The 11,447-nt window shown below is 42.4% G+C and overlaps 1 protein-coding gene and 1 long non-coding RNA gene across 6 annotated transcripts in view; one reads left to right on the top strand and one right to left on the bottom strand.

The window, feature by feature from the left end:
- Positions 1-11,447, top strand: part of PLCB2 (phospholipase C beta 2) — a 51,412-nt gene that overhangs the window by 14,491 nt on the left and 25,474 nt on the right. For all 4 annotated transcript variants that reach the window (XM_035327685.1, XM_035327683.1, XM_035327684.1 and 1 more), the window contains exons 4-11: positions 3,114-3,254; positions 3,614-3,693; positions 4,332-4,385; positions 7,001-7,076; positions 7,684-7,784; positions 8,483-8,649; positions 8,866-9,012; positions 9,320-9,477. In XM_035327685.1, the coding sequence (XP_035183576.1) occupies positions 3,114-3,254; positions 3,614-3,693; positions 4,332-4,385; positions 7,001-7,076; positions 7,684-7,784; positions 8,483-8,649; positions 8,866-9,012; positions 9,320-9,477 (924 nt within the window). The remainder of the gene's footprint in view (positions 1-3,113; positions 3,255-3,613; positions 3,694-4,331; positions 4,386-7,000; positions 7,077-7,683; positions 7,785-8,482; positions 8,650-8,865; positions 9,013-9,319; positions 9,478-11,447) is intronic.
- LOC118167849 overlaps positions 1-11,447 on the bottom strand; it is a 37,300-nt gene that overhangs the window by 1,638 nt on the left and 24,215 nt on the right. Inside the window, exons 2-3 of one of the 2 annotated variants that reach the window (XR_004751266.1) lie at positions 4,137-4,375; positions 3,584-3,682 (exon numbers count right to left, since the gene is read on the bottom strand). This is a non-coding gene — a long non-coding RNA (uncharacterized LOC118167849). Of the gene's footprint in view, positions 1-3,583; positions 4,376-11,447 lie in introns of both variants that reach the window. The other variant, XR_004751265.1, reaches the window with a different exon arrangement.

Below are 11,447 nucleotides of genomic sequence, written 5' to 3'. Positions count from 1 at the left end.
GGTACTGCTGTCCTAAAGAATGTAAGAGGGAAAGAGTTTGCTTGTGTTTTCTAGTTCTGTTCTCCAATACCACAAGTGCTGCATCACGTAACATGTTTCACAGGGACACAGAATTGTCATTGTGCAGTGAGTGTGTGCAGCTGTAGCAAACCCTGGCTGGCATTTGGCTGTATCCTTTTTCAAGCAGGAAAAGACTCTTTCCATCTCTTGTGTTAAGCCTAGTTTTTGTCTATGTTTGCATGAGAATTTGCTTTTCTCTGGATTATGAATGTGGTTTTTTTTCAGAGCAGGATTTTAGGGAAATCAGGAGGGTAGGAAGGGAAATGAAAGCTGATTCTGTGTTTCAGCCGCTCTGCTGATTGGTCGTTTTCTGTTTGTGTGTGTGTTTTTTAAGTGGATTTCCTAACTGTTTCCCTCCCTCTGATTTGCATAGCTAACATGGTTGTCCTGCTTTTCACGTACCAATTCCTTCTTTTCTTTTATGTCCCCCTGCAGTGTGGCATTAAGTGATTACCAGTGAAGCTGCGGCACAAAGTCCTGAAGGAATACAGGTTATGAAAGAGGAAAACATGGCATGAGGTTCTGTGCTTTTGGGCACAGTCCACTCTCCCCATTTTTGTTCAGTGTTATGCTAACATCACTGCATTTATCCCATGAGGGAGATAATCCTCGTGTAAAGTAGGCAGCACAAAGTAAGTGAGTGACTTGCTTAAGGCTAGGCAGAAAATAATTGCTGGGAAAATATGACCCAATTTAGGTACCTAAGAAGATCATCCTTCCCTCTCTTTTCCTCTCCCTGCTTCAGTTTGCTTCTTCTATAACGAAGCTAACAACTTCACAGAGGTGTTAGGGGGTGTCGTAAACTAATGCCTATGAAGCATCTAGAAATCTCTATAGGGTATGGCTAACCATCAGCTGCTTGCTCTGAGAGGGCGGTCAGGCCATTACCGAACACTGCACGCATCAAATTTTGTCTGGCAGAGCACAGTGAGAAGGGCAGAAGCCCTGGTACAGCATTCAGCCTTCTAGGGACACATCCTGCTCAGAAATGGCTGCGGGAGGGCTGAGGGCCACCAGATTGCAGAGACGGAAGGGGAGGGAGGAGCCGATTTGTAACAAATACAGGAAATGAGTTCAGCATAAACCACAAGTTCTCCATTGTCTTAGCTTCGTATAATTTACAACACCAGAGGTAAGGAAGCTGAACAAATACCTCTGGGTTTGCAAGATGAAGTTAAATTTGAGACTAAAATCCTGACACTTTGCCACTTATCAAATGTGTAAGCTCCATCAAGAAGTCACTGTGAGTGCGATAGGGTATGTGGATGCTGTTCACTTCTGCAAAGAAAAATTGCTTACAGTGCAAAAGTGACACATTTTTGAAACCACATGTCTATTAGAAAATAAGCAAATCATTTGGGTGACTAACTGCCTTCCCTCCTCTTTCCCTCCAAATATTTTTGGATAATACAGGTTTCAGGTACCGCCAAGGAGAGGCTTTTGTGAAGTGAGAGACAGCATTCGGATGGTCTTGAGTTACAATCCAGCTCATTTTGTTTTTCCTAAAGATGTCTGTTTGCTACAGGGGTGTCCAAATTGTGGATGCTGCAGGAATTTGGAAGAATGCAGTGGAAAAAAAATCTGCATAGTTCCTTATAAAATATATATGCAGTTTGCTGTGTGAGACAGTGCAGACGCATGAGAATGCCTGAAGCTGAGCTGTTTCAGTTTCGACTATCATAGTCCAAATGTAATGAGAAAATTCGGTGGCAGAAACAATTGGTTGCATTTGAATCACACTGGAATGGAAACAGTTGCTTTTATATCTATTTTATTATTATTTATTTATTTATTGGTTCTGGCTAAATTGAGGCTCATGAAAGACCAGGAAGTTAATTTTCATCATCTTGCAAAGGTTCAGACGTCCAGTCAATAGCAGATTAATGAGTTGCTAAACATGAGCTGAGCTGCAGTGGCTGACTTTAAGTGCTCTAAATTTATAGCAAACATGTAAAGTCATTTAGCTAAAAGCTCTTTTGCTGAGGTTGATGTGGTAATTCTAACATGTTAGAGTATTACTGATGTTAGAGTACTATTTGTTGAAATGGAATAACTCACCCATGTGTCTACCTGCACGTGCACACAATGAGAGTTCATGTTCCAGCTCTAGTTAAATTTCTAAGAATGACGTGCCCTTCTAAGAATCTCTGATTGTGAATTTTGCCCTTAGTTTCTGAAAGAGCAGATGCTCTGACAGCCTCCCTGTTTGCTTTGATGTGGATTTATCCTGCACTTCAAATAATAAATTGCTGTGCTTTATTTGAGGACACAGGAACTTTATCCTTTTGTTATAAAAAGAGACCATCAGTGCAACTCCAGGATACCTTGGTTTAGTGATGCCTTACATAGGAATGCAGAAAATGCTAAATAAGTTAAAGGGATTCTATAAATAACATTCATATGGTGATGAAATCCAAGTATGACTAATCGGATGAGTCTTATACTTAACAAATCTCTGGTGAGCCGTCGCTGTAGGACATTGCAATTACTATGGAAAAAATAAATTTAGCAACTGAGAACTCGCAGAAAATGTCACTTGGTAGGGGAGAGCCTCTGTCTGCAATAACCAGGCTTAAACCCCATAGACCTTCTGGGATCCCTACCACCATCTTTCTTGTGGTGAAAGGAGGCTACAGCAAGAAGTATCACGCTAATCTAAAAGACTTTCTTAGCATGTTTTCACAAATGGCTGTCTGTAATAACTTGGTTATAAATCTTTGGTATGGGCAGACCAAATACTCATCTGCATCTCTTCAAGTTCAGGCTGAAGATTCACAAAGAATTTCTTTCAAAGCAGTCTCCAATGTGTGCTTTTTTTAGACCAAAACAGCATGTTTGTGCAGTGATGTTGGTCACAATGTTTTGTTCCTTGAAGGATCAAGGTAATGCAGGCTCCAGAATAAAAATGAAAAATAAGGAAGACAAGGAAGATTGCATTAAATAATTTTGCAAATGCTGAAAAGCTTGCTGTGGATTTGGGTCAATGTTTGCATTGGGTCCTGTTTGTTTGCCTCGTTCTCCCTTTGTCCTGACCTGTTTTGTTTATTTTACAGTGCCAGAAGCTCCGAGAAGTTTTTAATTTGGATTACCCTCATAGCACCTTTCTGCTTAAGACTCTGACTATTGTATCTGGCCCTGACATGGTGGACCTCACTTTCCATAACTTTGTGTCCTACAAGGAGAATGTTGGCAAGGTATGAGGACCTGAGGGCAAGGAAGCACTGGGAAACACTGAGCTGGGACATTCAGGAAAGAAGAAGGGAAGACAGGGAGCCTTCACCCTGTCAATGTTACCAGCCAGGTTTTGTTCATGTGTGTTGTTTTGTGCTTTGTATGAATAAACAGCTGAGATGACCCAGTAAGAAAACTTCCAGCTGCTGGTATGCATAGGCAGTAGGAAGGTGATGTAGCCAGGCCCAGGGTGCAGTTGGGATTTGTAGCACAGCAGTATCAGGACAAATCCATGACCTCTCCATGTTCAACGTGGTGTATCTACTCATGCGATTCTGTAATGCCCAACTACCTCCACTTTGTGTCTTTGTTTTTTCTCCAGAGCTGGGCAGAGGATATTATGGCCATCGTTCGGAATCCCCTCACATACAATGCTTCTCGGTACACCTTCCTGGAGAAAATGTAAGTGATTTCTGACCTTGTTCTCTGAAACATTTATTTGTTGCCCTTTCTGTTTCTAATAGAAAGAAAAGGCTTCTTAGCTTCCAAGTCTCTTTGGCAGTCTCCAAACGAGTCCTTTTTTCAACTTGAGAGCCCTAAGGCACAGGGCAGAGGGTTGGTAAATGGGCCCTGTGTTGCATGACAGCTGACTGGTACCACAGTACTTGAGCCAGTCAAACACACACATGGTATTAGGTGGTATTAGACAAACTGAAATTCTGAGCTTCAAATATCCCCCACCCACCTACAGTCACAGTGGTCACTCCAAAAACGTGCTGCCTCTTTTTCTTGTCTGTAATGCTGTTTGGTTGGCAGCCTGGGATCACTAAGGAACAGTAGAATACCATTATCTCATATTTATGTCATATGTTTCAGAGGAATCATTCTGATATCAGTTTTCTTACAATTCGCCTGTATCTACTTCCCAAGAAGTGAGAACAGGTTCTGTCTTGAGGTTAAGCTCACAGTCTGCAGGACCCTGTTTTCCAGTTAACCGTTGGTTTCCTTTCCCAATTGCATTTTCTTTTTTGCTCCTTCCTTAACAGAATCTGTAAGATTGTACAAGTGAATTTTCATCATCTTGACTTCTTTTTTCACAGCCTCGTGAAGCTGAAGATGCAGCTTAATGCAGAGGGAAAGATTCCTGTCAGGAAGTGAGTATGTTTTTTTTTTTTTTTTGGTTGGTTGTGTTTGTTTGTTTGTTTGTTTGTTTTGTATGTTCAATTAAAGACAGTAAAAACAGAGGAGCTGGTAAGAGGATGGTAGCCCAGTGGCTTCAGCTGACTACTACTGTGCCTAAGAGGTAAAGGCCATTGCCTCTGTATTCAGGTCATGAGGTCCTGCATTCAGGTCCTGCTGCACCTAGGTTCCTCCCAGTGAAGGGCCTGGGACATAGTTTGGGTCTGGAAAGGAGACCTTTTGTGACCACTTCCTTCATCTGCAGAAAGAAATTGACTTGAACAGCCACAGACTTCACTTCCAAAGCTAAGCAACTTTGGTAAAATTCTAACTGGGGATTTGTTTTGCAAACCTGAGTTTTGAGACTTGTAAGACTTGTTTGAGATTTCATACAATGAGTACTGTATGCGTTCCTTTCCTACAGGAGAACTTTTTGCGTGACTCCCCAGATAGCCTGAAGTAGGGATCCATTGCTTTCACTCCTGTCCTCATGTATGACTGCTATACATATTCTCCCCTGGTGTAACTCCACTGCCTTCCATCTTCACTCTGCATGCAGATGATGGAAACAGCCTTTGAGGACAGACCACTGGGCCAATGTTAAGGCTGGCTCAAGTACAGCATAGGGTAGATTTGAGCTCAATGCCACAAGTATTGGCTTTGTTCATCAGGGTAGGGCTGCCATGAGAATAAGCCAGTGCTGCTTTGCTGAAGCAAAGATGGACGTATGACTTCTCCGCTGCACTGCATGGCATAAATGTAGAATTGCTTTTGTGCTCCTCAGAGTCTTTCCTAGTCAGATCACTCCAAGGCTGACCCTGTGACTGCTCCATGTTGATTAACTGATAGACTAAAAAAAAGGCTGTGATGCAATGTTAAATTCCCTTTTGGGTACATAATTTATCTGTTAAGAACAAGGACCTGCAGCGAGTGCATTCATGGGTATTCACAGGAAAGTTCTGAACTGCTCTGCTTCTAAGCTTATGCTGTGTTACAGCATCACAAGAGGCAAGTGCTAATCACCTGTAATAAATACATTACCTACTGTGTGTTATATTGCATAATGATTCCGCATTAAATCTGTGCTGGTTAAATGTGCTCCTGGATGGTTGATCATTATTCAACAATAAACATTTTTTGTTGTTTGTTTTCTAAACCCCAAAACAGTAGAACTTCATTCTACCAGAAACCAGTGCACACATCAAGGGGCTTTTAAAAATGTATAGCTCTTTAATGAATAACTCACACTAGGGAAAGAGTACTTTAAATTGATCTTTAAAATGCAAGCAAGGTAACATTACTGTAGAGAGAAAGCAGCTTATTTTTCTGAAATAAGCTCAAAAAACGTCTGGTGCAGTCTGTACCCCTCTTCAATGCCTTGGTCTTTCTTTCTTGCCGAGTAGAAAAACAAACTTATGGTCTAAAGCATTAGATGTTTAAAATGGTCTGAATTAATAGCCAGATTTATAAAAAATATTCAGCATTGCCAGGTGCAGGTGTATGCAAGGTTTTCGGAACTCCGTATCAGCCTATTTTTTTAATTCCACATTTATTTGCCTTTCTCTTTGGACATTTAAATCCCTTTTGAAGCATAACAAGGGTGCTGCAATTTTTGCCTTGCAAAGGGCTGCTTGAGAAACCAGCATGCAGGGAGTTTGCATAAATCATCTGCAGCTCCAGTTGAGCACTTTTCCACCTGTCAACACATTTGGCACTTTTTGTTCTCCTTTTTTTTTTTGTCTTTGAGCAGCTGTGATGCCAGGAGTGTAATAGATCTGACATTTAAATTTATCCACAGCAGAGACCTCATTGTTGTTGACTGGGATATTCTGAAATTAGGGAGAGCTCAGTTATTGTTAATATTCTGTAATACAGCAGAGGCTACTTTAAGCCAAAGGTTTGACCAGATGAGTTCTACCCTGTAGACCAATACCCAACTTTCTAAATTGAAAGTGAGCTTTGGTTTCTGCAGCAGCAGAGTTTTGTTTCAATCTTGTGGTATACCAGCTTCTTTTCCTCTGTAATGAGTTTGTTCCTTGAATTCACGGAAAGCCTTTGGTTTCCAGGAGAGAAATTTTTGCCTTCTTCTAAAGCAGCAAATATGTACAATGTTTGTTTGCTTTTTTTGGAATATTGTCTTGACTACAAACTTATTGCTCGCTAGTGCCAGCTACGGCATTGGTAATGTCTTGTGGGAGGAAGTATGGGGAATTTGTAGCATGAGACCAGCTACCAAAGAGGGCACCTCCAACAGATGTAGATGGACAGTGAGCAATGATTTTGGGAGTAAGGTGGCGCAGCTTAGTGACAGGGCTCTTCTAGATCCGTGTGCAAAAATATAGAACTTCTATATTAAGGCAGCGGTCAGAAAATCCTCTATAGGCTTATAAGATCTGGTCCATCAGGTACTCTTGGATAAACACTGCCTTCCTTCTCCGGTTCATGTTTACAGTCTTATTGTTGGTCTCCTTTGTTGTGCATTTTGAATATCTTGCACTCTGGTTGCAGCTCCTAGCCACCCAAACCCAGGCTTTCTGACTTGACTCCTGTTACACTGTGGTGATGGTTTCTTTTTTCCCTGTCTGCTTAGTATTTTTCAGATGTTTCCTGCAGACAGGAAAAGGGTGGAAGCAGCATTAAGTGCTTGTCATCTTCCAAAAGGCAAGGTAAGGGTCTTAGTAGATACCCAAAGATCTCTCTAGATTGAGAATAATCTTTCTGACTTACCCTGACTCTGATTCCCTTGGCTTTAAAAACATCACTCACCCAGATGCTCTTGAATTGCTTTGAAACCCTGTCCTTTTGCTAGCTCCCTTGCCTTAACTGCAGGCCTGCTAAGATCAATTCTTACTGTTTGTAAAGCAATAGCACTTGCAGCTCTGTCACATGCATTATGTGGCACAAGAAACAGCACATTCTCTTCTGCCTGTTTCACTGCTCTTTGAAGCAACAGGTCTCATGGTTACTCTTAGCACTTCTATCAACCTGCGGAGTACAATCTGGAACTCTAACAGTTCCTGCCAGTTCACCACGCACTAGCTTTATATCATCACATGAGAGGCACCAAGGAACAGTTTAAATAGCTGTCTGTTCTGAAGTAGGCCATTATAATGCTTCTCCACTTCATCTCCTCTTTCCTAAACACCTTGCTAGATGTTCCAGTTGCTTATTTGCCTTTTCACAATTGAGTGCTGGACTGGGGGTGTTGAGTGTTAACAGAGGTGAAAACCATCATGGGTGAATGGTACTGATATGCCTTTCTTTCATTCTCAGAATGATGCCATCAATCCAGAGGACTTCCCTGAGACTGTGTATAAAACTTTCCTCATGAACCTGTGTCCACGGCCTGAGATTGATGAGATATTTACCTCACAGTAAGTCTCCCTCAAGCCCCACACAAGGACTTGATCTCTTGTGGCAAAAGATAGGCAAAAAGGTGGGGAGAGGGGTTGCTACATTTATTATTTGGCTGCTCTCAAGCCTGCCTATAAAGGCAGGTGCCCATGTCACAAAACAGCGCCAGTGCACTTAACTCTTCCACTGACAACCTTGATGAAAGGGATCAGGCATCACTGTGCTGCCTGGGCTCTAAATACTCACTATCAGAAGGGATGATTCCAGGTCAACACTAGATCGTGCTAATGTGATACTGCTTGAGGCTAGCCTTAGACAAGACCATGTACAGCATTAGAACCAGAGAGCTTTGCCAGTAGCCAGTGAATTATTTTCAAGTAGCTAAACCTGTGAGTTCTTAAACAGACTTAATTTCATAGGGCAAGTATTCAATGTGTTCTGAAATTCAGGTACCTTTAGAGTTCGAGTCAGAGGCTCAAATGCTTTGTTCTCCCCTTATACAACCTCTTATCAGCAGCGCATTAGTTAGGAAGAAGAATATAGAGGAAGAAAAATGGCCAAAGAGGGAAGCATCTTTTACAGGAAGGAATGTAGACAGAACATTGGGCCCAGAGAACTGGGTGCCCATTGCTAACCTGAGCAAGGACTGGTCTCTTGTGAAGTTTTCTGAGTAGTACACATGCCTTACCTCTGCTCCCCTATATTTCTTTCCCCTTAGCCATTTAAAAGCAAAACCCTACATGACCAAGGAACACTTGGCAAAGTTTATCAACAAGAAGCAGCGAGACTCTCGCCTCAATGACATCCTTTTCCCACCAGCAAAACCTGAGCAGGTGCAGAGCCTGATAGAAAAATATGAGCCCAGTGGGATTAACATCCAAAGAGGTGAGCCTTGCTCGGCCTGTAGGTCTTGTTTTTATGTCATGTCCTGCTGTCAAGGTAGCATGAAAATAGTAGAGATTCTCACACCTTCTGCTATCCCGGTTTTCCCAGGGGAACAACCAGCCTGATTCTCACAAACCACTGTGTTGCAGTGCACTGGGAAGGAGGTGGCAGAACCATTTTGTTTCAGTGCCATTAACATCTTTGTTCTCTATGTAGGGCAGTTGTCTCCAGAGGGGATGGTGTGGTTTCTCTGTGGCCCTGAGAACAACGTGATAGCGCTGGATAAATTGGTGCTGTACCAGGACATGACGCAGCCACTCTCACACTACTTCATCAATTCATCACACAACACATATTTAACAGGTATGGGCAGTTCCAGAATCTGCCTCAGCTCCAGCAGGTATGTACCATCACCAGGGATGGATGAATGATCCTGACAATCAATCAGGCAGGTGCATCTGCCCTGAAGTTTGGAGGACTGAGGGCTGTAAATCACAGTAAGGGGCTTGACACTTAAATGCTGTGTAAGAAGAAGAAATGTTACCTAAAACATCTTGTCATTCTGCCATGCACACCTGCTCAAAGACAGCAGAGTTCTTTTGCTCTAGTTTGTGCAGAAAGTGTCCCATGTGAATAGCTAAAGAGCCTCCCTGCTTGTGCTCTCCTCCAGCTGGTCAGTTTTCTGGTATCTCGTCCCCTGAAATGTATCGCCAGACACTGCTGGCTGGCTGCCGCTGTGTAGAGCTGGATTGCTGGAAGGGCCGTCCCCCGGATGAGGAGCCAATCATCACTCATGGGTTCACCATGACAACTGAGATCCTTTTCAAGGTACAGAAAGAATTTTCTCCGCACTTTTAGTCCTGCTTGGTTTTAAACTGATCTCGGCTCAAGAAGGCTATCTGACAGACATAACAGTCAACTGCATGGGCTGAGGGCAAAAGTGTTTGAGAGGGAAAGACTGATGGTAAAGTGAATGAATGTGTAGACAGAATGAAAGATGAGCAAATACACAATAGGTTGGAGTTTGTGTACATTTTTGGGGTTGGAGGGCCACCAGAGAAGTAGTTAGCTGGATGAAGATGAAAGAATGACTGAAATGCGGGGAGTCAAGTAGAAGTGATGGAGAGACAGTTGAATAGGTGTGCCTGCATACATGCAGTTGTGTAGCAAGATGGGTGTATGGACAGAAAGTTGTGTGAGGATGGTGGATTTTATGGATGGATGCAAGTTGGAGAAACAATCAAGCTGTCTTTTAGAAAACAAATGTTTAAAATGAGTTCATTTTCTAACTGTTCTACAGCAGGTTTGTGTGTTTTACAGTCTCAAATGGTGGTGCTTTGGAGGAATAGGTTCTAATGACTTCCTAATTACACGACTGTGTGGAATGTGTTCAGGGGAGCAACTGCTCTCTAGCATGCTGGGCAGACATCTTCCCTGAGGATTTAGCTGCCAGGATTCAGAAGTACGGTCCAAAGCCTACTTCTCCCTTGAAAATTTAGGGCATTTAACCACAGAAGTTAGAAACATCAATGCACCAGTTAAAAATCAATGCACCACACTTATTTTTTTCTGCTGTAATTTACAGAGCAGCTGCCAAAAGGCAGAGACACTCTTATTTTATCTTTATTCCTATTCCCTATCTTCCTCCAGTTCCCACACTTCACTAGAACTAAAATATTTGGGGGGGAGGAGGGGGAACGCCACAACCTTTGTAATGATCAGAGGTATTTTCTTATTCAGTATCAGTAAATTCCCAAATCCTGTAATAGCACTGCTGCATTTTGCACAGCAGTTCACTACAGATAGGAGAAATAATGACAGCTGTAGCTGCTGTAATTGCAGAGTTCTGCTAAAACGTGTGACTGTACCTCAAGGAAATTATAACCTGTTAACTCAACATGTGCCCAGGTTTTAGTTTTACATAATGTGTAGATGTTTCCCTCCACACCGCCATCCATTTTCTGCCATTGCCTGCAGCCTTTTACTAGCTGCTTTTGTAGTTTCTCCTCCTCTAAATCTCGGAGGTTTCTTGGACAGATTCCAAGTGGTCCACGGAGGAGCTGCTGGGGGTAGCACCCCTCAGTGCTAAAATCACTGCTGAACCAGGATTTGGGGGGGAATAGGGGACTGCTTAATTGTTTGGGGATATTTTTTTTAAGGAGGAAGGAGGTTGCCCAGGTTGAGGTCATGGTGTTAAACCTGGCCTTGTTTAATTTGCAGCCCATGTGTTGTAGTGCAGTATGCTATGGACTGTGTGAAGTTAGTGCACAAACACACCAGAATAAAAGCTAGGAGGTAACTGCAAAGGAACAAATGATGTTTCTTTACCATGTCAATTAGCAGCACCAGGGAAGAAAATAGTAGAAAGTTTGTGGCAGCTTAACAGGGACTTGGGGGAAATATGATTATTTTTTCATCATTAATGCTGGGAACGTTTCCATGGTATTTGCATTTGAAATGTCAGCGCTGCTGGTGACTGAACATTCCAGTTTTCTCTGCTGCTAGACAGAAGAATTTTATGAGCAGGTAAAATGATAGAAAATTGGACAGGTTCAGAGGTAAGCGTAAATTAGGTTTGAGGCAGTTTAATCTGGTGCTGTGTACACCTTTCTCTACCAATTGAAAGCGCATCTGGCAGTGACTTGCCTCTCTCACTAGATATTCTGTCATTTCTGGATATATTAAGCCATGTAAGGAAAAAAACAACTGAGTTTTAGGTCTTCAATTTCACATTTATGCGAACTATTGACTTCAGCTGTGTGAATGAGAATTACAGGGCTTTAAGGTTGTATCCTTTG

The sequence above is a fragment of the Oxyura jamaicensis genome, chromosome 5 (assembly GCF_011077185.1).
Source record: "Oxyura jamaicensis isolate SHBP4307 breed ruddy duck chromosome 5, BPBGC_Ojam_1.0, whole genome shotgun sequence".
Classification (NCBI taxonomy): domain Eukaryota; kingdom Metazoa; phylum Chordata; class Aves; order Anseriformes; family Anatidae; genus Oxyura; species Oxyura jamaicensis.
The sequence above is the reverse complement of the archived record's forward strand: the minus strand, read 5'-3'. Positions and strand labels throughout refer to the sequence as shown.